A 24,475-nucleotide genomic window follows, 5' to 3' on the forward strand; every position below is an offset into this window, starting at 1 on the left:
CCCTTTGCTTCTATCTTCAGGAAGGACAGTATAGAGAATTGGTATAATTTCTTCCTTAAATGTTTGATAAGATTCACCAGTGAAGCCATCTAGGTCTGGTGCTTTTTGTTATGGGAGGTGATTAAGTATTGACTCAGTTTATTTAATGGATATGCCTATTCAGATTGTCTATGTCTTCTTGTGAGTATTTTGGCATATTGTGTTTTTCAAGGAATTTCTTCTTGGCTATCAAATTTGTGGGCAAAAACTTGTTCACAGTATTCCTTTAATATCTTTTTAATGGGATCTGTAGTGATGTCTCCTCTTTCATTTCTGATATTATTGATTTGTGTCTTTTTTTTTTAATTAGCCTAGCTAGAGGCTTACTGATTTTACTGATCTTATCAAAGAACCAGCTTTTGATTTCATTGATTTTTCTCTCTCGTTTTCAGTTTCAATGATATCTGCTCTGATTTTTGTTATGTCTTTTCTTCTGCTTACTTTGGGTTTAATTTGCTCCTTTTTCAGGTTTCCTAATGTGTAAGTTTAGAAGATTGATTTAAGATCTTTATTCTTTTCTAAAATATTCATTCAATGTTATAAATTATCCTCTAATTTCACTACTTTCACTGCATCTCACAAATTTTGATAAGCTGTATTTTCATTTTTATTGAGTTCCAAACATTTAAAAATACTACTTGAGGTTCTTTCTTTGGCCCATGTGTTATTTAGAAGTATATTGTTTAATCTCCAAGTATTTTAGGATTTTCCAGCTACTTTTCTTTTGAATTGTAGTTTAAATCATTTGTGGTCTGAGGGCATCCATTGTGTGATTTTTATTCTTGTATGTTTATTAAAGTGTTTTTGTATGTGTATGATAGAATGTGGTCTATCTTAGTGAATGTTCCATGTCATCTTGAGAATAATGCGTGTTATGCTATTATTAGATGAAGTAGTCTATAATTGTTCATTACATCCTGTTGATTGATGATATTGTTCAGTTCATGTCCTTATTAATTTTCTGCCTGCTGGATCTGTCCATTTCTGAGAGATTGTTTAAGTTTCTAACTATATTTGTGGATTCATATATTTCTTCTTGCAGTTCTTCCAGTTTTTGCTTCATGTTAACTCCATGACACATGTCAACATGTCTGTTGTCAGACACATATACATTAAGGATTATCATATGATCTTGGGAACTGACCCCTTTATCATTATGTAATACCCTTCTTTATCTCTGATAATATTACTTACTCTGAAGCCTGCTGTCTGAAATTAATATTTCATCTTTCTTTTGATTAGTGTTTACATGGTATACCTTCTCCATCCCTTTATGTCTAATTTATGTGTGCTTTATATTTAAAGGTGGCTTCTTATAGTTCTTGGTCTTTTGATACACTCTGACAATCCGTCTTTTACTGGTGTATTTAGACCATTCACATTTAAAGCTATTATTAATATACTTAGATTAATATCCACCATGTTTGTACTGTTTGCTATTTATTGCCCCTGCACTTTGTTTCTATTTTTGTCTTCCCTACTTTTTTTCCCTTTTGTGGCATTAACTAACCATTTTATTTTATTAAAAAAAATTTTTTTTTAAACGTTTATTTATTTTTGAGACAGAGAGAGACAAAGCATGAATAGGGGAGGGTCAGAGAGAGAGAGGGAGACACAGAATCGGAAACAGGCTCCAGGCTCTGAGCTGTCAGCACAGAGCCCGACGCGGGGCTTGAACTCACGAACTGCGAGATCATGACCTGAGCCGAAGTCAGACGCTTAACCGACTGAGCCACCCCGGCGCCCCCAACCATTTTATTATATACTTCTATTTTCTTTCCTTTATTAGTATATCAGTTATATTTATTTTTTTCATTTTCTTTTTAGTGGTTGCCCTAGAGTTTGCCACTAATCCAACTCCACTTTCAAATAATACTGTACCACTTCATGGATAGTGCAAGTACCTCATAAAAACACAATATTCCTGATTCCTTCCTCCTGTTCTTGTATCATTGCTTTCATTCATTTCACTTATACATTAGCTATCATTAGTGAATATATTTTTGCTATTACTGTGAACTGGTATCTGTTCAATAATTTAAGAATATTAAAAACATTTTTGTTTTACCTTCACTTATTCCTTCTCTGATGCCCTTCCTTCTTTATGTAGATCTGGGTTCCTGACCTATATCATTTTCTTCTGTCTGAATTTCTTTTAACATTTTGCAAGGCAGGTTTACTGACTCAATTTTTGTTGGTCTAAGAAAGTCTTTTTTTATCCTTTACTTTTGATGATGATTTTTTAGGATACAGAATTAGAGTCTGGTGTGTTCTTGTTGGTTTTTGTATTAACACTTTAAATACTTCATTTCACTCTCTTTTTGCTTGCATTGTTTCTGAGGGTAAGTCAGACATAATTTTTATCTTTTCTCCTCAATAAGTAAGGTGCTGTCTTCCCCTCTGGCTTCTTCAATATTTTTTTAATCTTTGATTTTCTGTAGTTTGAATATGATATACTTAGGTGTGGTTTGTGTGTGTGTGTATGTGTGTGTGTGTGTATGGTATTTATCCTGCTTGGAATTCTCTGGCTTCCTGGATCTGTGGTTTTCTATCTGAAATTAATTTGGGGGAAATTGTCAATCACTTGCTTCAAATATTTCTTCTGCTGCTTTTTCTCTTCTCCTTTTGCTATTCCCATTTCTTTTTGTAGTTGTCCCACAGTTCTTGTATTTTCTTTTTTTCAATATTTTTCTCCTCTTTACTTTTCAGTTTTTGAAGTTCCTATTGACATATCCACAAGCTCAGAGATTCTTTCTTCAGCTATGTACAGTCTAGTAATGAATCCATCAAAGCCAGCATTTCCATTAGGGTTTTTAATTTCTAGCATTTCTTTTTGGTTCTTAGAACTTCTATCTCTCTGCTTACATTACCTGTCTGTTCTTACACGTTTACCTTTCATTGGAGCCCTGAGTATTTTAGTCATAGTTGTTTTAAAATCATAGTCTGATAGTTCCAACATCCCTGTAATATCTGGGTCTAGTTCTGATGCTTTGTCTCTTCATGTTGTGTGGGTTTTTTTTTTTTTGTCCTATTTTTGCTTAAAAGTGAATATGATGTCCTAGGTAAAAAGGCCTTTAGTAATATAGTGGTAAGTTGTGAGGGGAGGAAAAGAGTTCTTTAGAATTCTTAACCAGTCTTTAGTGAGCCTGTGCTTCTGGGCTGTGAACCTCACAAGTGCCTCTCAGGTTTTTTTTCCCTACCCCATTAGGTTATATAGGATGGCTAGTGGAGGTTATATTAGAGGGGGCAGGAGTTGGTTCTCTTTTCCCAGATCAATTTGGCTCTGATAAAATCCTCATAAGTTAGGTTCTGACAAAACAGTTTCTTTTGAGGGACAATATAAGAAGAACAGAAAACTGTTATACTGCACATGATTACTTTCCCCCTCCCCTTGCCAGATGGCTCCTGGAGGTAAAACTCATGAAAGTGTGTCTCCCACACCATGACTGGCCTCCCTCAGACTTATCCACACTGAGTTTCTAGCCAATTTGTCAATAACAATATTGGTTTTCCTATCCTAGCACTGGTTCCTGCTGAGGTTTCTACTCTGATAAGCTATGATTCTCTGTATCCACATTCCTGTTTCCAATTTTAGGGACAGTTATTTGCCCTGTGACCTTACTTCTTTGATAGAGCTAAGAACAGTTGTCAATTTTTAAGTTTGCTTAGCTTTTTATACGTTGGTAAGATGGAGTGATGATGGTGGACCAGAAACTGGAAGTGTCTAGGATATTATTTTTCAGCTCTAAACTTTCAAGACTGCTTCCTTCAAAAAACTGATGATAAGATTTTAATGGAGAAATTCTGGCCCTCAGATTATTTGAAAATCATAGCTGGATGTATAATCAAGCTTTTCTTTCATTTATTTAAAGGCAAAACAACTTCATAAAAATAGTTATAAAGTAGCTATTATTGAAAATAAGGTATCTTTATTGAAAGTAAACCTAAAAGAAACAAAAATGGAGTAATAACCTAAAACCTAAACTATTTCCATACAATATCCATTTCTTTGGAACTAGGCAAGCTACCACCTGAGTAGAAGACATAAACTTGATTAAAAGTGATGAGACTGATTTTTTCATGTGGTTGAGAGTTTAGATTTCTTACTTAATTTAACTTATATACACTATGGGATTGGTGAATTAAATATGATTTGTAGAGAAACTGTAGCTCCATCTCTATTATCTAGAATATATGCTATTATCTAAAATATTATCTAGAATATATATGTTTTAAGAGTTTCTTTAGTGAATGTTAGGGTGAGAGAGAGAGAGAGAGTGAGAGAGAGGGAGACAGTGAGAAAGAGACACACACACACATAAGACACAGACAGATAGACATGGAGACAGAGAGACAGAGACAGAGAGACAGGAAAAGAGAATATAAGAATATACATTCTCCAAGACAGAAACATGGAGGAAGATCATTTTCCTATAGTTTACTCTAAATTTGAAAACTCAAAAATTAAAGAAAACAAAGGGGAAAACTGGTTATAGATCTAAGTATGTACGTTTGCAGTCTCAATACTGGTATTTATAAAACTCCTAAGTTAGTTCCTGAGCAAACTGCAGTCCTCAATCTCAATGGAAAATCTTTGGTGACCAATACGTTTTCCACTCTTCACTGCCCCTGACCCTACTCCTAACAAGTGCTGTATAGACACTGCTCATGATATAAGGTATAAGGCCATGGGAATGTGCATGTAAGATCTATGTGTAGAAATTATATTTACAAAGGAGTCCAATCACTTATACTATCAGATGTTCAAATTTAGATTCAGAACCTTAAAAATACTGATGTTAATCTCAAACTTTAGCCTGTACTACAAAGCTATAATCATCAAGACAATATGGTATTGGCACAAAAACAGACACATACACCAATGGAACAGAATAGAGAACCTAGAATTGGACCCACAAATGTATGGCCAACTAATCTTTGACAAAGCTGGAATGAGTATACAATGGAAAAAAGTCTCTCTAGCAAAGGGTGCTAGGAGAACTGGATAGCAACATGCAAAAGAATGAAACTGGACCACTTTCTTACACCATACACAAAAATAAACTCAAAATGGATGAAAGACCTAAATGTGAAACAGGAAACCATCAAAATCCTAGAAGAGAAAACAGGCAACAACCTCTTTGACTTCAGCTGCAGCAATTTCTTACTCAACACATCCCCAAAAGTAAGGGAATTAAAAGCAAAAATGAACTATTGGGACCTCATCAAGATAAAAACCTTCTGCACAGCAAAGGAAATAATCAACAAAACTAAAAGACAACCAACAGAATGGAAGAAGATACTTGCAAATGACATAGCAGATAAAGGGTTAGTATGCAAAATCTATAAAGAACTTACCAACCTCAACACCCGAAAAACAAATAATCCAGTGAAGCTATAGGTAGAAGACATGAATAGACACTTCTCCAAAGAAGACATCTAGGTGGCTAACAGACACATGAAAAGATGCTCAACATTGCTATGTTACATAAACTTTTTATAATTCTTATATCATATAAAAATTATATGATAATGAGATGCTTTGAAATTTTAATGGGAAAGAAAGTTTTATACACTTCTTTACAAGGCAGTAGTTGTTTTAAAATTGGGGTCCTAATTTTATTAAGAACCTTAATATTGCTAGGAGTATAATATTCCTTCCAGCTGACTTAAAATTAAATATCAAAAGTATGTTTTAAATAAAAATCTTTAATCAATGCTGTTTCTAATCCTCAAGATTTAACATAAAAAGTCATGAAAAACATTAAAATATATACCTGTTAAGCAATTATTACTATTTTTTGACAGAGTTAAGGAAATATTTCCTCTTTGTCCACATATTGTTTGTAATAGAGCTGAAGTATACAGCCAATTTGATCTGGTTTATATGGATTAAGCAGTGGCTTTGTTGGTTTGTGTTTTAATGTTTATCAAATATACCTCTCATTTTCTCTCCACTTACATTTCTTATTTCACATACCGTTTGTAATAACTTTATTCAAATTTCCTTGTGGAAGACAAGAATACTTCTTTTCCTTCTGTGGTTTTGTTTCCTCTGTTTGTGACAAGACACTTTCCTTAGTTTCTTCATGTTCACGAATACTACTATCTTTGAGGATCTGAAGTAAAACAAGGAAATCTTTTAAGACATATACTTTCCATACTATTTTATGAATGTACAAAACCACCGAATCTCATAATTAAGTTCATATTATTACTGTCATCATGGAGAGTTACACATATAAAAGAATATTCATGCATTATGTCATTAGGTATTTGGGGATGTCACAGGAGTGCACTTTGTAGAGCACCTTAATTTAGCTTTTATAGACTTGTCCCTGCCATTTTCATTTGTGGTTTATGCATACTGGATAAGTGAGCCTATAGTATAAGCAGAATAATTAAAAGTGTCCCTCTTCAGTCTTACTTCCAAAGATTATTCCATAAAACTTTTGTAGAATGAAAATACAACTGAGTTGGAAAGAAGGTGAAATATAATTCTACTTGGACTCATTTCATTTGAAAAATTATATAACTGGAAAAAAATGAAAAAAAAAGATCAAGCTTTCAGAAATTCAAGGCTCATGCTTCCACTGTTAATCATAGATAACATCCTTAGGTAGTTCATGAGTTTAGATACATCTTCCAGGCTTTAAATGCTGGTTAGTCTAACTATGAAACTGCTGATTTAGAAAAAAAAAAAAAAAAAGGACACTGTAGTTTGTGAGAATATTAAAAGGCTTCTTCCAAGGTAAACAAAACAAGACAAACAAACAAACAAACAAACAAAAAAAACAGAATAGAGTTAACCCTAAAATAAAGATCTTCAAATTTGCTTTACTGTCATTATGGTGTCTATGTGTGTGTGTGTGTGTGTGTGTGTGTGTGTGTACGCATGTATTCGCATGTGCACAAACAGGCCAACACTGTAAGTGTATTGTTAATACTCTGAGTGCAGTGGAGAGAGATGTGAGCTTATAGTGTAAGCAGACGTGTCTCTCTCCACTGCACTCAAATGAAGAGAGTGCACTGTCACAAGAAATGGTAACAAAGGCTAGAGGCATGGACAGATTAAGGAAGGGAAGAGGAAAGAAACATTTAGTAACTAGGGAGACAGAGGCACCACAGCAGCTGATGTAAATGAATTATGTGGTTCTTTAATAGCAAACTTCTTTAAAATTAATCATAATTAATCTGTTGGAGTTCTGGTATAGAGACTTTTTGGAAAGTCTGTCACTATACAAAAGGGCCAAGAATAGACACAAAGGTGAATTTTGATTAGTTTGGGTGAAAGTGCATATACAGTAAGACCATATTATTTTAAGTTTTATTATTTCAGAATGTATAATAAATTGACATAGACCAGGATGAAGTCTTTACAGATAAATAAAATAGTTAGAATCAATGACAAATGTTTTATATATTTAAAAGAAGATTTTTTGAGCCCTTAAGAACTATAGAAACCTCTTCCTATTTTAAAAAGTAAGCAATTTTTAAAAAGTAAATAATTTATAGTTCTAATTGTGAGCAATTACTATGTAGTAAAACTAGACCAACAAAACGTCTATTACTTACTCTATACACTTGGGAAAATAAAAACTTGGTTCTCTTCAAATATACAGCACAGTGTTTTAGTTAATTTAGATTTGTCTTTACCTCTTGTAGTTTAAATTACTGAGTTTTTCCTAGACGTGGCAAAAAATAATAAAACATATTTCCATTATTCCTAAAACCTGCCTTTTTTAGCCCCAAAATAATCTTTAGTCACCCCTTTCCATCTTTTCGTTCATTTTTCTCATTTCTTAGGACTTATTTAAATTAGTTATTTTCAGGGGTGCTTGGGTGGCTTTGTCGGTTAAGCGTCCAACTTCGTCTCAGGTCATGATCTCATGGTCCGTGAGTTCGAGCCCCATATCGGGCTCTGTGCTGACAGCTCAGAGCTTGGAGCCTGCTTCAGATTCTGTGTCTACCTCTCTCTCTGTCCCTCCTTCGCTCTCACTCTGTCTCTGTCTCTCCAAAATAAATAAAGATTAAAAAATCTTTTAAATTACTTTTAAATGACCACTTCTCATTTTTTAACCAGACATACAATAGAAACTTAATAAGTAAACTTTAAAAATAAAATCTAAGATCAGATTGATTTTTATGTCTCATATTACAAAATAGTTTTAGGTTTTTACCTGAGGAGTTGTAGATGATGGGGTGTTTTTATCCTCCAAATGTTCATTTTGTGGTTCTGTGGTGTACATGCTAATATTTAAAAGAAAAATAATTTGAAAAAAAAGTACTATAAATCCATCTGAAACAAACATGGTTAAGCGGGATTAATTTTTTAATGATTTTTTATCATAAACTTGTATCACAGTCAAGTCAAATACCTTTATAGCTAAGACAGATCCAAATATTCATTGTAAAGTTATTAAGCAAAATCATGTGCATAAGTTTTAAAAACTTATTTATCACACAGAAATTTCAAAATTCTCAGTGGTTCATAATGTTGGGTCATATCTTAAGAGCAATACATAAGAAAACTCAGTTCTTTATTTTATGCACTGAAATAATTTCCACCATTGATTTATTCTATGTTCAGTCACATTCCTGTCAGAAGAGAGTACAAAAGTTTTTAAAATATGATCAACTACATTAATACTTACATCTATAAGTTACTGATACAGACTGTCTTTATATGCGGTCCATTTGAAAGATCATCCTTTACCCATTGCATTCCAGTGTCACCTTTGTTGTAAATCAGGTGACCACGTATATGTGAATTTATTTTTGGATTCTGTTCTGTTCCACCAGTCTATTTCTCTATCCTTATGCCAACACTACACTAGTAGTTGTATAATAGGAATTGTTATCTGGTGGTGTAAGCTCTCTAGCTTTGTTCTCCTTCAGAGTAGGATTGACTCTTTGTCTCTTTGTGTTTCCACATAAATTTTATTTATTTTTTTTAAAAAATTACTTTATTTATGTATTTATGTATGTATGTATGTATGTATGTATGTATGTATTTATTTTGGAGGAGCGGTGGAGAGAGAACCTTAAGCAGGCTTCATGCTCAGTGGGGAGCCCGATATGGGGCTGGATCCTACTGACCTTGGATCAGGACCCGAGCTGAAATCAAAAGTTTGGTACTCAATCTACTGAGCCACCCAGGTGCCCCTCCACATAAATTTTAGAATGAAGTTGTACATTCATACACATACACATACACATACACACTCTCTATATCTGGTGGAATTTTGACTAAAACTGCATTGATTCTGTAGATCAATTTGGGGAGAACTGACATCTTAACAATATTGAGTCTTGTAATACTTACACATTGTATACATCTCTCCATTTATTTAGATTTTCTTTAGTTTACCCTAATATTTGTAGTTTTCAGTGTAGAGGTCTTACATATCTTTCATTAGACTTATTCTTACATAGGCTTATTTCTAGGTAATGATGTTTTTTGAGATGTACCAAAAACAGTACCATTAAAAAAAAACCTGTTGCTTGTTTTTTGCTGGTATACAGAAATACAAGTAATTTTTATTTATTTACCTTGAACCTAGACCTTAATAAATTCACTTTATTCTAATAGTCTGTAGATTCTTTTGGATTTTCTAACTATACAAGCATGTCGTCAGCAAATATTTTTTAATTTCTTCCTTTCTCAATTTTATACATTTTTTAAAAGTTTATTTATTTTGAGAGAGAGAAAGCACGAGCAGTGGAGGGGTAGAGAGAGGGGGAGAGAGAGAGAATCTTAAGCAGGCTCGGCACTATCAGCACAGAGGCTGAAGCGGGGCTTGATCTCACGAACCATGAGATCATGACTTGAGCTGAAATCAAGAGTCGGAGGCTTAACCAATTAAGCCTTTTTGTTTGTTTGTTTTTAACATGAAATTTATTGTCAAATTGGTTTCCATACAACACCCAGTGCTCATCCCAACAGGTGCCCTCCTCAATGCCCATCACCCACTTTGCCCTCCCCCCATCAACCCTCAGTTTATTCTCAGTTTTGAAGAGTCTCTTATGGTTTGCCTCCCTCCCTCTTGAACTTTTTTCCCCCCCTTCTGCTCCCCCATGGTCTTCTGTTAAGTTTCTCAGGATCCACGTAAGAGTGAAAACATGTGGTATCTGTCTTTCTCTGTATGGCTTGTTTCACTTAGCATAACACTCTCCAGTTCCATCCACGTTCCTACAAAAGGCCATATTTCATTCTTTCTCATTGCCAAGTAGTATTCCATTGTATATATAAACCACAATTTCTTTATCCATTCATCAGTTGATGGACATTTAGGCTCTTTCCATAATTTAGCTATTGTTGAAAGTGCTGCTATAAACATTGGGGTACAAGTGTCCCTATGCATCAGCAATCCTGTATCCCTTGGGCAAATTCCTAGCAGTACCAGGGCTAGTATCCAAAATCTATAAAGAACTCACCAATTTTTTTCTTTCTTTACTGCACTGGTTGTTAACCTGTATTTACAGTTGTTTTATATCCTTGCTGACCTTGGTATTGTCTGTATTTGTTTTAACATAGATCTGTTGGTAATAAATTCCTTCATTATTTGTTTACCTTAAATGTATTTCACCTTCACTTTTGAAAGGGATTCTCACTGAATACAGAATTCCATATTAGAAGTTATTTTCTTTAAGAATTTTAAAGATGTCTTCTGGCTCCCATAACTTCTGTTGAGAATTTAATTGTCATTCTTACTATGGTTCCTTTGAAGATGATATGTCTTTGGCTGATATTAATTATAGTTGTTATTTTTTTTCATTGTGGTAAAATATACATAACAAAACTTTACCATTTTAAAGTACACAGTTCACTGACATTAAGTACATTCACATTATTAAGCAACCATCACCACTATCCATCTCCAGAACTTTTTCACCATTCCAAACTGAAATTCTGCATCCAACTCCCCATTCTCTTTTCTCCTAATCCCCTGGCAACCACATTTTACCTTTCATCTCTAGGAATTAGACTACCTCAAGTACCTCCAATAAATGGATTCACAATATTTGTCCTTTTGCATCTGGTTTATTTCACTTAGCATAAGGTCTTAAAAACTCATCCATTTTGTATCATGTATCAGAATTTCCTTCCTCTTTATGGATGAAAAACATCCCATTGAATGTATATATCACATTTTGTTTATTCATTCATTCACTTATGGATATTTGTGTTGTTTCTACCTTTTGGCTATTGTGAACAATCCTAAGAACATGGGTGTGCAAATATCTGTTCAAGTCTCTGCCTGAAAGCTGCTAGATCATATGGTAGTTGTTTCCTTTTTCAAGGAACTGCCTTACTGTTTTCCACAGTGAGTATGGCTATACCATCTTATATTCATACCAGCAATGCACAAAGGTTCCAATTTCTATGTATACTTGTCAGCACCTGTTATGTTGTTTTTTGATAATAGCCATCTTAATGGGTTTGAAATGGTATCCATTGTGGTTTTCATTTCCATTCTCCTAATGATTACTGAGCATCTTTCATGTGCTTATTGACCATTTGTATATCTTCTTTAGAAAATATCTGTTCTAGTCTTTGCCCAGTTATTAATTGGGTTATTTATTTTTTGTTTTCAAGTTGTAAGGGTTTTTTATATATTCTGTGTATTAATCACTTACCTGATACATTATTTACAAATATTTTGTCACTGTGGGTTGCCTTTTCTCTCTGTTAATGGTGTTTTTCAATACACAAAAGTTTTTAATTTTGATGTAGTCCAATTTCTTTCTTTTATTGCCTGTGCTTTGGCTATCTTATCCAAGAAACCATTGCCAAATTCAATATCATGAAGTTTACTCCCATATTTTAAGAGTTTTATAGTTCTAGTTCTTGCAGTCATAGTCATTTTAACATCTTTGTTTGCTAACTGCTAACTAAAAATTCTGAGTCACCTTTGAATCTGTTCCTATTTTCAATTTTCTATCTTGGCTGGTAGTCATATAGTATTGTCTAATAGCTAGCATGGCTAATAATTTGTATTGAAAACTTGACATTGTGTATAAAAATTCAGTCTCTAGATAATATCTTGCTCCAGACAGAAATATGTGGAGTGGGGACAGTGTTAATCACTAAGCAAAATCAGAGCTTGGTTGAGACAGCTTTGCAACTTTCAGTTTTTACCTCAATGTGTCCCAATTTCTGGGGAATAGTTCTCTAAGAATTTTGCCTTAGATGATGTACTCCCCAAATTATGGTAGCCTCACCTATTTTCCACAGATCAGGATACCTTACCACTTCCCCTTTGGTTTACTCCTTTTGTTCTTGCTTTACTATCCCAGAATAGCTGAATAAACTTCTCCACGGTGACATAGCTATAAATAAGGAGTTAGGTGGGGCCAGAATCAGGCAGCTGGTTCCAGAGCCTACACTTTTTTTTTTTAAATATAATTTATTGTAAAATTTGTTTCCATACAACACCCAGTGCTCATCGTGACAAGTGCCCTTCTCAATGCCCATCACCCACTTTCCCCTTTCCCCCACCCCCCATCAACCCTCAGTTTGTTCTCAGTATTTAAGAGTCTTTTATGGCTTGCCTCCCTCCCTCTCTGTAACTTTTTCCCCCTTTGCCCCTTCCCTTCCCCCTCCCCCATGGTCTTCTGTTAAGTTTCTCAAGATCCACACATGAGTGAAAACATATGGTATCTGTCATTCTTTGGCCTGACTTATTTCACTTAGCATAATACCCTCCAGTTCCATCCATGTTGCTGCAAATGGCCAGATTTCATTCTTTCTCATTGCCAATTAGTATTCCATTGTGTATATAAACCACAATTTCTTTATCCACTCATCAGTTGATGGACATTTAGGCTCTTTCCATAATTTGGCTATTGTTGAAAGTGCTGCTTAAATATTCGGGTACATGTGCCCCTATGCATCAGCACTCCTGTATCCTTGGGTAAATTCCTAGCAGTGCTATTGCTGGGTCATAGGATAGTTCTATTTTTAATTTTTTGAGGAACCTCCACACTGTTTTCCAGAGCAGCTGCACCAGTTTGCATTCCCACCAATAGTGCAAGAGGGTTCCCATTTCTCCACATCCTCGCCAGCATCTATAGTCTCCTGATTTGTTCATTTTAGCCACTCTGACTGGTGTGAGTTGGTATCTCAGTGTAGCTTTCATTTGTATTTCCCTGATGATGAATGTTGTTGAGCATCTTTTCACGTGTCTGTGGCCATCTGATGTCTTCTTTAGAGAAGTGTCTATTCATGTCTTCTGCCCATTTCTTCACTGGATTATTTGTTTTTTGGGTGTGGAGTTTGGTGAGTTCTTTACATATTTTAGATACTAACTCTTTGTCCAATATGTCATTTGCAAATATCTTTTCCCATTCTGTCGGTTGCCTTTTAGTTTTGTTGATTGTTTCTTTTGCAGTGCAGAAGGTTTTTATCTTGATGAGGTCCCAATAGTTCATTTTTGCTTTTAATTCCCTTGCCTTTGGGGATGTGTCAAGTAAGAAATTGCTGTGGCTAAGGTCAAAGAGGTTTTTTCCTGCTTTCTCCTCTAGGGTTTTGATGGTTTCCTGTCTCACATTCAGGTCCTTTATCCATTTTGAGTTTATTTTTGTGTATGGTGTAAGAAAGGAGTCTAGTTTCATTCTTCTGCATGTTGCTGTCCAGTTCTCCCAGCACCATTTGTTAAAGAGGCTGTCTTTTTTCCAATGGATACTCATTCCAGTTTTGTCAAAGATTAGTTGGCCATACATTTGTGGGCCCAATTCTAGGGTCTGTGTTCTATTCCATTGGTCTATGTGTCTGTTTTTATGCCAATACCATACTATATTGATGATCACAGCTTTGTAGTAGAGGCTAAGGTCTGGGATTGTGATGCCTCCCGCTTTGGTTTTCTTCTTCAGTATTACTTTGGCTATTCGGGGTCTTTTGTGGTTCCATACAAATTTTAGGATTGTTTGTTCTAGCTTTGAGAAGAATGCTGGTGCAATTTTGAGTGGGATTGCATTGAATGTGTAGATTGCTTTGGGTAGTATTGACATTTTAACAATATTTATTCTTCCAATCCATGAGCATGGAATGTTTTCCCATTTCTTTGTATCTTTTTCAATTTCCTTCATAAGCTTTCTGTAGTTTTCAGCATACAGATCTTTTACATCTTTGGTTAGGTTTATTCCTAGGTATTTTATGGTTCTTGGTGCAACTGTAAATGAGATCAGTTTCTTTATTTCTCTTTCTATTGCTTCATTATTGGTGTGTAAAAATGCAACTGATGTCTGTACATTAATTTTGTACCCTGCAACTTTGCTGAATTCATGTATCAGTTCTAGCAGACTTTTGGTGGAGTCTTTTGGGTTTTCCATGTAGTGTAACATGTCGTCTGTGAAAAGTGAAAGTTTGACTTTATGTTTGCCAATTTTGATGCCTTTGATTTCATTTTGTTATCTGATTGCTAATTCTAGGACTTCCAACACTATGTTAAACGACAGTGGTGAGAGTGGACATCCCTGTTGTGTTCCTGATCTCAGGGGGATAGCTCTCAGTGTTTCCCCATTAAGGATGATATTAGCTGTGGGCTTTTCATAAATGGCTTCTATAATGTTCAAGTATGTTCCTTCTATCCCGACTTTCTTGAGGGTTTTCATCGAGAAAGGATGATGTGTTTTGTCAAATGCTTTTTCTGAATCTATTGACAGGATCATATGGTTCTTAATCTTTTCTTTTAGTAATGTGATGTATCACATTGATTGATTTGAGAATATTGAACCAACCCTGCAGCCCAGGAATGAATCCCACTTGATCATGGTGAATAATTCTTTTTATAGGCTGTTGAATTCGATTTGTTAGTATCTTGAGAATTGTTGCATCCACATTCATCAGGGATATTGGCCTGTAGTTCTCTTTTTTTGCTGGGTCTCTGTGTGGTTTAGGAATCAAAGTAATACTGACTTCATAGAATGAGTCCAGAAGTTTTCCTTCCCTTTCTATTTTTTGCAACAGCTTGAGAAGAATAGGTATCAACTCTCCTTTAAATGTCTGGTAGAATTCCCCTGGGAATCCATCTGGTCCAGGACTCTTATTTTTGGGAGATTGTTGATGACTGATTCAATTTCCTCACTAGTTATGGGTCTGTTCAAATTTTCTATTTCTTCCTGTTTGAGTTTTGGTAGTGTGTGGGTGCTTAGGAATTTGTCCATTCCTTCCAGGTTGTCCAGTTTGTTGGCATATAATTTTTCATAGTATTCCCTGATAATTGCTTGTTTTTCTGAGGGATTGGTTGTAATAAATCCATTTTCATTTGTGATTTTATCTATTTGCATCCTCTCTCTTTTTTTTGAGAAGCCTGGCTAGAGGTTTATCAATTTTGTTTATTTTTTCAAAAAAACAACTCTTGGTTTCATTCATCTGTTCTACTGTGTTTTGTATTCTATGTTGTTTATTTCTGCAGAGCCTACACTTTTAAAATTAAAGTTCCTATAATATGCCAGAAACTCTGCCAGACACAGATGAAAATTTTCACAAGGAAATGGCAATAATAAATCCATTTTCAAAAAGAGAGAAGAAAAATCTATCAAATATCTAACTTTTTGGCTTTTCCATTTTAGAAAAGAAACTATTAAAAATAAGGGCCCTAGAAAAACTTCAAAATAGAGCACAATGAGTAAGTTATAGGGACGCCTGGGTGGCTCAGTCAGTTAAGTTTCTGACTCTTGATTTTGGGTCAGGTCATAATCTCACAGTTCATGAGATTGGATTCTGCGTGGGGCTCTGTACTGACAGCGCAGAGCTTGCTTGGGATTCTCTCTCTTTCTCTCAAGTAAATAAATATTTTAAAGAATAGTAACAGAAGGCTAACATTATTTAGAAATAGCTCATAGGAAATCAATTTATAAAAGTGTTACAATCCCTAGCCATCATTTCATTGCCTGTCATCCTGCCTTCTACATGCCCCTCACCTCCCAAGCCCCTTCACTGAGTACTCTGGAACTTCTGCTAGACTATTATCAAACTCTCAGCCTCTTACATTTTCAACCTATTTTCAGAGCATTTTCTCAAATTCTGTGTTCTATCTGAAACCAAGCACTTCCCTTAAGGACACTTCTTTCCCTATGGTTCTCTTACATAATATCTGTTTATTTGCTACCATTCTTTCTGACACCCTACTGCTATTTCTAAACATTATTATTATTAAAAAAATTTTTTTAAATGTTTATTTATTTTTGAGAGACAGAGCATGAGCAGGGGAGGGGCAGAGAGAGAGGAAGACACAGAATCCGAAGCAGGCTCCAGGCTCCAAGCTGTCAGCACAGAGCCTGATATGGGGCTCAAACTCATGAACTGAGAGATCACGACCTGAGCCGAAGTCGGACACTCAACCAACTGAGCCACTCAGGTGCCCCACTAAACATTAATTTTAAAAACCTTGCTGCTTTGAAACTTGTGTAATTTGACAACACCACCTTCTCTCTCTTCTAATCTCTGTAATTTACTGACCTCATCTTGGTCCCTTTCCATTATTCACCAAAAGCATGAGCACCTCAAATTTGTAATGCTTGTGAGTCTTAAACATACACTTGGATAATTCAGCTACTACCTTGGTTCCTCAGTTCTTTACTTCCTTTCCAATAAAGGAAAGGCCATACTAGACCCTTCCATAATCTGAAATGTTCTATAATCAATAATCACTAATTCAAACATCTACTTGTAAAAATATTACCTTATCTTCTTTCAGTTTGCTTGTTCAATTGCATTTGCTTCATCCCTACCAATTAATCTTTAACATCAGGATGTGTAGTGCAATGATACTTTTAGTTCAGACTTTAGCCCTTTCCCTCATTACTTCCTTTTGTATTTGATGTGTGATCTACCATCTCCAAAATATTACTAATATCCTAGTCTCCTGAAATATGGTTACTATTGTACCTTTTTAGAAAAATCTTGATCCTGCACTGACCTTATTATCTCATATTTTGATTCACTTATATGAGCAACTGAATACTGCCATAGAAAGTTACACTAGAGAAACCTGGCATCACTATAAATTCATAACCAACAGCCTCTAGTGGGCCTTTAAAATGGACCAAACCCAACATATACATTCTGTCAACTCATTTTCCCCAACGACTATTCCAAACCTTTTCCACTCTTCTCAAACCATAGATCCTCCACATATTCCCCTTAATTCTCAGTAGATAACCTTACCTCCAATTTCCATATATAAATCTAGCTTCCTCTCTTCTTAAAGGAAGTGTCCCTCCTCCTAAGGCAATCAGAGCATGTGCATTTTAGATTATATTCCTTCCTATATTCTCAAGAATTTTATACTATCAATGATCCTTCTCTGCCTGTACCAACTATCTCTCCCCTCGTACTTCCTTTTAACCAGATCCTTCCCAATGACTTTTAAATGAGTTCATCTTAATAAAAGTTTCCCAGAAACCCATCTGCCCATTTAGTTACTGCCCCGTCTGTCTCTGTTCCTTTACCAATAAACTTTTTGGAGAGTCAGCAGTTCTCAGTCTTTTTTTCTCCATGAACTACTCACCCCTCATTGTTCTCTAGTTGAAGATTCTATTCCTTTCACTCCAAAAAAACAGTTCTAGCAAAAATCATTAGTAATCTCCAAGTGACCACATGACATGATAAAACACTCTTCTTTTGGTTCTTGTTAAACCACTCTCTCATATCTCCCCCTCCCCGCCCCCATACCTTTCTTCTTATTCCTTCCCTGTCTCCTTTACAGGATCATCCTTCTCAATTGTTAAAAGTTGGGAATCCTGAAGTTTCCATCTCTCAATCCTCTACCAGTTCACTGGCTTTAGGATATAGACAAAAATACTTAACACAATTGTCTTAGTTCAGATTACCACAACAAAGCACCACAAACTGGGTGGCTTATAAATAACAGAAATTTATTCCTCACAATTCTGGAGGTTGCACATCCAAAATCAGGGTCTCAGCAAGTAGGGTGGAAAGTCTTCTTCCAGGTAACAGACTGCCAACTTCTGTTATATCCTCCCATGGCAAAACGTGAGGCAGAGAGCTCCCTGGGGTTGGTTGCTTTTATAAGGGTATTAATCCCTTTATAAGGAATCTACTTTCATGGAACTTCCAAAGGTCCCACCTCCTAATACTATCATATTGAGGGTTAAGATTTCAATATATGGGCACATCTGGCTGGCTCAGTTGGTTAAGCATCCAATTTTTGATTTTGGCTCAGGTCATGACCTCATGGTTCTTAAGATCAAGCCTTGATTAGGGCTCTGCACTCACAGCAAGGAACCTGCTTGGGATTCTCCCTCTCCCTCTTTCTGTCTCTACCCTGCTCACATGCTCTCTCTCTCCAAAAATAAATAAACTTTAAAAAAGTTTCAATATATGAATTTGGGGAGAGACACATTCAGTCCATTGCAATGACCTATAGGATTCTGCACAATGTGGTCCCTGGCTCCCTCTCTAGCCTAATTCATACCATTGCCCATCCATTTTCCCCCCACTCTTAGCCACTCTGTTTTTTTCAGTTCCCTGAAATTGCTAGGTTCCTTCTGTAGGGCCTTAACACTTACTTTTCTCTCTAATTTGAAACACTCTCTACCACCATCTCCCTTTCATTTGGTTAACTCCTTTTCATCCTTCTGCTCAAGGAACATATCCTCAGAGAAATATTTATGACATCACCTCTGCCCCTAGCTAAGTCAGGTCCAGTTATTATATGCTCTTACAGTATCTTGATCATTTTCTTCAGAACATTTATCTCAGTTTGTAATTGTGTATCCATTAGTGATTGTTTAATGTGTTAGCCTCATTAGGCTATAGACTCCATAATAGTGCCCATTTTATTTTTCAATTTTCTTCTCATTTTGTTTTTCAATCTCTTTATCCCATTCTCTTCCTCAGATAAGATAGTTTCTATTTATCTATCAAGTTCACTGATTTTCCCTCATTCATTTCCATTCTGCTGTTGAGTCTATCCAGTTAATTTTTATTTCAGATACTGTATTTTTTAGTTTGAAACTTTTTGTTTCTTTAGTTTCTATTTTTCTGCTATTAATGTGTATCTTCCCATTCATTACAATCATAGTTTACCACAACGAAACAGTTACAATAATAGCTGCTTTAACCCCTGTCTGATAATTCCAATATCTGTGTCATTTTGGATTGGCATCTATTGATTTTCTTTTCTCGTAAGACATTCATTTCCTAGTTCTTCATATGTCAAGTACTTTTGGAGTATATCCTTGACATTTTGCTGTGTAGACTCTGGGTCCTGTTAAAATCCTATGAAAAATATTTAAATTTGTTTGTCTCAGTAGGTAATCAACTTGTTCAGGTGCAGATCATAAGCTCTCTCTTACTTTCTGTGGGCACTGGTTCCAATCTCATTTGTTTTCAAAGCCTTTGCTTTGCGGTTTTGGGTGTGTTCCAGCATGAACCACTCAGGGGTTATTCTGTGACTTGAGCAGTGTTTTTTCCCTCCATATTTATTTTAAATTAAAAATTCTTTATCTTACTTTAGTTCTTAAAGCCCTTGCAATGCTGCTTTAGGCCTGTCTCCTGCATGCACAGCTGGAGGTGACCCAAGGCATCTTGTTGTGTTCATATACAGAACTAAGGAACCTCATTCTCCAGCTTTTCCCTCTCCTAAATCTGTACCCTGCTATATCTCTCAAAGTCTCTTTCCCTGGTTTCTCTGGTCAGAAGATGGGGTTTTTTCCTCTGAGTTATAGCTGCCCATAATGTCATAAATAGGGCCTGCCCTTGGGAAAAAAACCACAAAAGGAAAACAACAACAACAACAACAAGGATTCTTCACATTCTCTTCAAATGATAGAGTCCATTTTCCCAGATCTTCAGGCCATAAAAATAGGTTTCCTATTGTACTTTTAACCTTCTGTGCTGTCCTTGCATGGTTTTATCACTGAAGCCTGTCTTCAGGTCAAAGCTGCAAGAGCAAAAGAAATTCACCATGTGGTTTTGACTCTCCACAATCCACCTCCTTTTGTTTACTTTTCGATCTCAGGTAGTTGCTCTTCACATTTTGCCCAGAGTTTTTTTATTGTGAGCAGTAAAAAAAAAGAGGTTGCAGTAGACCTATTACATCTTGGAGGGAACTGGAAGGCTATATGCTCCACAAGAGAGAGGGACAATATCTGGTTTTACCCTTGATCTACATAGTGCCTACCACATGGTAGGCCCTCAAGAAATATGTGTGGAATAAATATTGAGTGAACTGAGAATTTTAAATGCCAGATATTCAAAATGACAACAAAACCAAAAATATTTCTGGATGTTAACAAAAAAAGGCATCTTTTGTAGAAGAGTAAGATTGCCAACACCAAGAACAGGCTTTACAAATACATTATGAAAAAGGAAGCAAATTATAGAATGACGAAGATCCTTAATGATTATGCTGCAAAGACAGGCAGGAAATCAACAGGACAACTTAGTAAAAGGTTCTGTTCCTATAGAAAAAGACTAAAGAGTAGAAGTTTTGAAGAACTAGGTAGGACCTGGCTAGGATAGATTTTTGATACAAAAATGGAGGAAGGTAAGGAAGAATATCCAGATACTTGAGTAATGTAGGGATCAGAAGCAGGCTAGGCAGGGTATTTAACCCTTAACTCTCTCCCTATTGCCCTCTTCTCTCTCTTTTTTTTTTTTTTTAACACTGTGCTTATCTCCTTTCCTCTTTGATCTAGATATCTCCTTCTATTTTCCTTTGGACTTCTTGCTTCCCCTAGGACCTCTTTATCTATTACATAATCAAATTTTCAAAAGTCGATTTCCTTAATATAATACAAATTTTATAATTTAAAATGTAGTTCTCCTAATAACATTCTTAGGAGTCAATTTCTTGACAGAAAAAATCTTGTCAACAGCTCTGTGCAATTATGTGAAATAAATTTGATATAAGCAAAAGCCTACCTGTATATATCAGAAGTAATTGTGGTAATCCAGGTGTCTAAGGATTACAGTGACTGTATTCTGGTACGAGTCCTCTCATTATACGTCTGGATAGCTGGCATAATGGAAAGAATGAGGGCTTTGAAATCAGAAATACACTAGTTGTACGATCCTGGGGAAATTATAGTATCTTGTCATCTTTTAATGAGCATAGTACTATCTACTTTTCTTACTTTACACTTACAGCTAGAGAAAGCAGGATACAATTTGAGACAAGTCCATCAAGTTTGATTTTACTAGACATCAGGGCATGCTTTTTGTACACTAACAAACAGAAGACTTCAAAGTGGTTTATATTTTAGTATCTTATATTTATGATCACCTCAATTTCTTTTTAAATTTTTAGGCTATTATTTATTTCAATAAGGTTCTTAAAAATCTCATTTGGAATAAGGCAGAAATAAATAAATATGTGCCACATATCTTGCTATCATGGGGATAAAGTAAGATATTTGTATAGTTCATAGCAAAAGCTATGGTAATCAATTAATAATTTTTATTATAAATAGGAACTGTTGTCATATTGCTAAACTTTGCTTTTACAGTAGTGGAAAATTTGGGGTGCCTGGGTTTCTCAGTTGGTTAAGTGTCTGACTCTTGATTTTGGCTCAGATCATGATCTCACTTTGTGAGTTCAAGCCCTGCATTGGGTTCTGCACTGACAGTGCAGAGACTGCTTAGGATTCTCTCTCTCCTTCTTTTTCTGCCCCTTCCCAATCATGCGCTCTCTCTCTCTCTCTCTCTCTATCTCAAAGTAAATAAATAAACTTAAAAAAAAAAAACCACACAAATTAAAAAAAAATAGAGCAGTGGAAAATTTTGATGGATTTAGAAGTTCTAGTTTTATTAGAATGTTTCTTTGACTGTAAATATTAGTAATAGAAACAGTGTTGTATTATAGAATTGGGAATTCTAAGCTTCCTGCTTTTAATCTGCCACATAGCACTGAGTAAATTTCTTGTCACTTCATCTCCCTGTACCTCATTTTCAAATTTATAAAATGAGGTAGAGACGAAAGATGTTAGATGATCTAAGGTTTTTATCAGTTTTCTTTCTTGCTTTCTATTCTCTTATGGACCTACTAAGAAACGGCGTGAAAGAATACCAACACATGTTGCTTGGGAATTACACATCTTATATAAATATCATGTATGTATGTGTGTGTGTATGTATGTATATCACATAACAGAAATTAATTGTCTTTCTCTGGTGTGTGCTCTTGTTACTATACACTGTTCTTTGGGTTTATCATTTTGAAGCAATGTTGTGCAATGGCGACATCTAGTGAATATATCATATATCATTCAGCAAAATTTATGGCCAAAGAATAGTCCTTAAATATGGATAATTCACGCAGTGGTTTAGCTACATACTTTAAAATCATTTCTCATCTCTCTCCCCAGAAGATTTAAGAAATAACAATTAAGTTTGATAGTAGTGTTAAAATTGGATACATAACTGGAATTTCTTTCAAAAATCAGAATACTTACAGAGGTAAGTATAAACTATTCTAAGTGAGATTGCAACTTGTTTCCTTCCATTGAAAGCAGAGCTGGGATTTGAATTCATGTGTGTTTCAATATGTAGTCCGTGCTCCGAGCCACTATGCATTACTGACATATAATGGTCATTTAACGTGTATTTATTACATGAATGTTTGGTAAAACATATGCATCATTATCTGCTTATATGTATTGTTTTAGGATCTTTGGAACTCGTGTTGTCCTTCATACAAAGAAGTCTTTGTGAGTGTACATCAAAGACCATTAAGTAAAAACTATAATGTAAGCCTTTCCAAACAGATGAATTTGAAAGCTATATCCACAAGGAGAATATTCTTTATACAGAGCATTCAAATTAGATCAGGGTTTTTTTGCTTGGCTTTTTTTTTTTTTTTAAAGATAATGACTAGCTGGCATATTATTTAATCAGGACAATACAAATCTGGGCTAAACTAGTACTCCAATTCAAATTGACTTTGCCACTGTTAAAATTCCTATGGGAGTTAGTGTTTGTTCTCATTAATCAGGTGTTATCTTGAATTTTTATTCTTTTCAGATGCCTAGATCTTGTTTCCACAATAAAATAGTAAGGTATTCCAGGGTTCAGAGCATGATTTATATCCTTGACTTTTTGTTAGCCCCACTACAATGGTTTTTCTCACCAAATAATAAAGTTACCAACAACTTACCCAGAATCCATGGTTTTCCACAAAATGGCATCAAACCATCATGGCTTTCTCTCTAGTCCTCTTGACCCTACATTTCAGTCATACTGAACTACTAATTGTTCTCCTGTGCATTTTTGTTTTCTTTGCTTGGAATACCTTCCCACTGCATTTCTTCTTTGTAAATCATACCTATTGCTTAAGGGTCATTCCAATAGAACTTCCTGCAAGGTACACCACAAAACTAGAAGTCGTCTTCCCTTTTTGAATTCTTACATCACTTTGTCACTTGTTCTACCTTCATTCTCTCTCTCTGGTTGTCCTTGGTCTTCTTTTCATCTATCCATCCTTTGAAAGTTGGGGTTGCTCAGCATTCTTCCCTATGCCCTCTTCTCACTCTATATACATTTCTTAAGAGACTTCTTTTACTCTCATGGCTCCAATTATGACCAATATGCTGATGAGTCTGGCCTAGAGAAGCTCTGTTGAGATTCTAAGTAGTGTATTTAACAACTTATTGGATATCTCTACTTCATGGTCTTTACAAGCATCTTAAACTCAATATATGTACAACTGAACTCAAGAGCTTCCCCCACTAAATCTATTCCTTCTTCAGAGAATTTCCTATCTCAGAGAATGAAACCACCATCCACCTACTTGCTGAAATTAGAAACTGAGAACTCATTCCTTCTCTTTCCCTACTGACATTCAGTGAGTTACTAAATCATGTTAATACAAGCTCCTAAATAATTGAAAATTTTGTCCACTTTCTCTCAGTATAAATTGCCACTGTGCCAGCCCAGGCCATAAGCACTTTTTCACATACACCCTGTAACGGCCTTCCAACTGTTCTCCCCATGTCCAGTCTTGGTCCTCTGCTTGTAATCTCCACAATGCAGCATAAACTAAAATGTAGTATGATTCCGGCAACTTCCTGCCTAACATTCTTCAATGGCTTCCCATAGAAGAAAAAAGTCCAAGCTCCTTAAACTCATATTACAGAGCTCCCTTTAATAAGGGCTAACCTTGTTCCTGTCTATCTCCTCATTTTTTAAACTTCAGCCATGCTATTTTAGTTCTTAAAACTTGCCAAGCCTCATATCTCTGAGACTATACATTTTGTATGCTGTTTTCCAACCCTAAACCCCCATTTTTTGCACAACTAACTCTATCAGTTTAGAAGTCCTTCCTTTAGAAGTTTCTCTAAGATGCATCCTTATCATAGCATCCATCCCTTATCACAGCCTGTATCCCACTATTATAATTACTGGTTTAACCTTCATCATTTTTTATTTGACAAATATTCAGCAAGAGCCCACCATATAACTGGTACT

At 35.3% G+C, this 24,475-nt stretch overlaps 1 protein-coding gene across 7 annotated transcripts in view; it reads right to left on the reverse strand.

Annotated features, from left to right (window-relative positions):
* SLC9B1 (solute carrier family 9 member B1) overlaps positions 1-24,475 on the reverse strand; it is a 72,359-nt gene that overhangs the window by 43,194 nt on the left and 4,690 nt on the right. For 6 of the 7 annotated variants that reach the window (XM_049632143.1, XM_049632141.1, XM_049632145.1 and 3 more), the window contains exons 2-4: positions 20,936-21,029; positions 8,220-8,289; positions 6,020-6,158 (exon numbers count right to left, since the gene is read on the reverse strand). In XM_049632143.1, the coding sequence (XP_049488100.1) occupies positions 6,020-6,158; positions 8,220-8,288 (208 nt within the window). In that variant the 5' untranslated portion in view covers position 8,289; positions 20,936-21,029. The remainder of the gene's footprint in view (positions 1-6,019; positions 6,159-8,219; positions 8,290-20,935; positions 21,030-24,475) is intronic. The other variant, XM_049632144.1, reaches the window with a different exon arrangement.

Source organism: Panthera uncia, chromosome B1 (genome assembly GCF_023721935.1).
Source record: "Panthera uncia isolate 11264 chromosome B1, Puncia_PCG_1.0, whole genome shotgun sequence".
Taxonomy (NCBI): domain Eukaryota; kingdom Metazoa; phylum Chordata; class Mammalia; order Carnivora; family Felidae; genus Panthera; species Panthera uncia.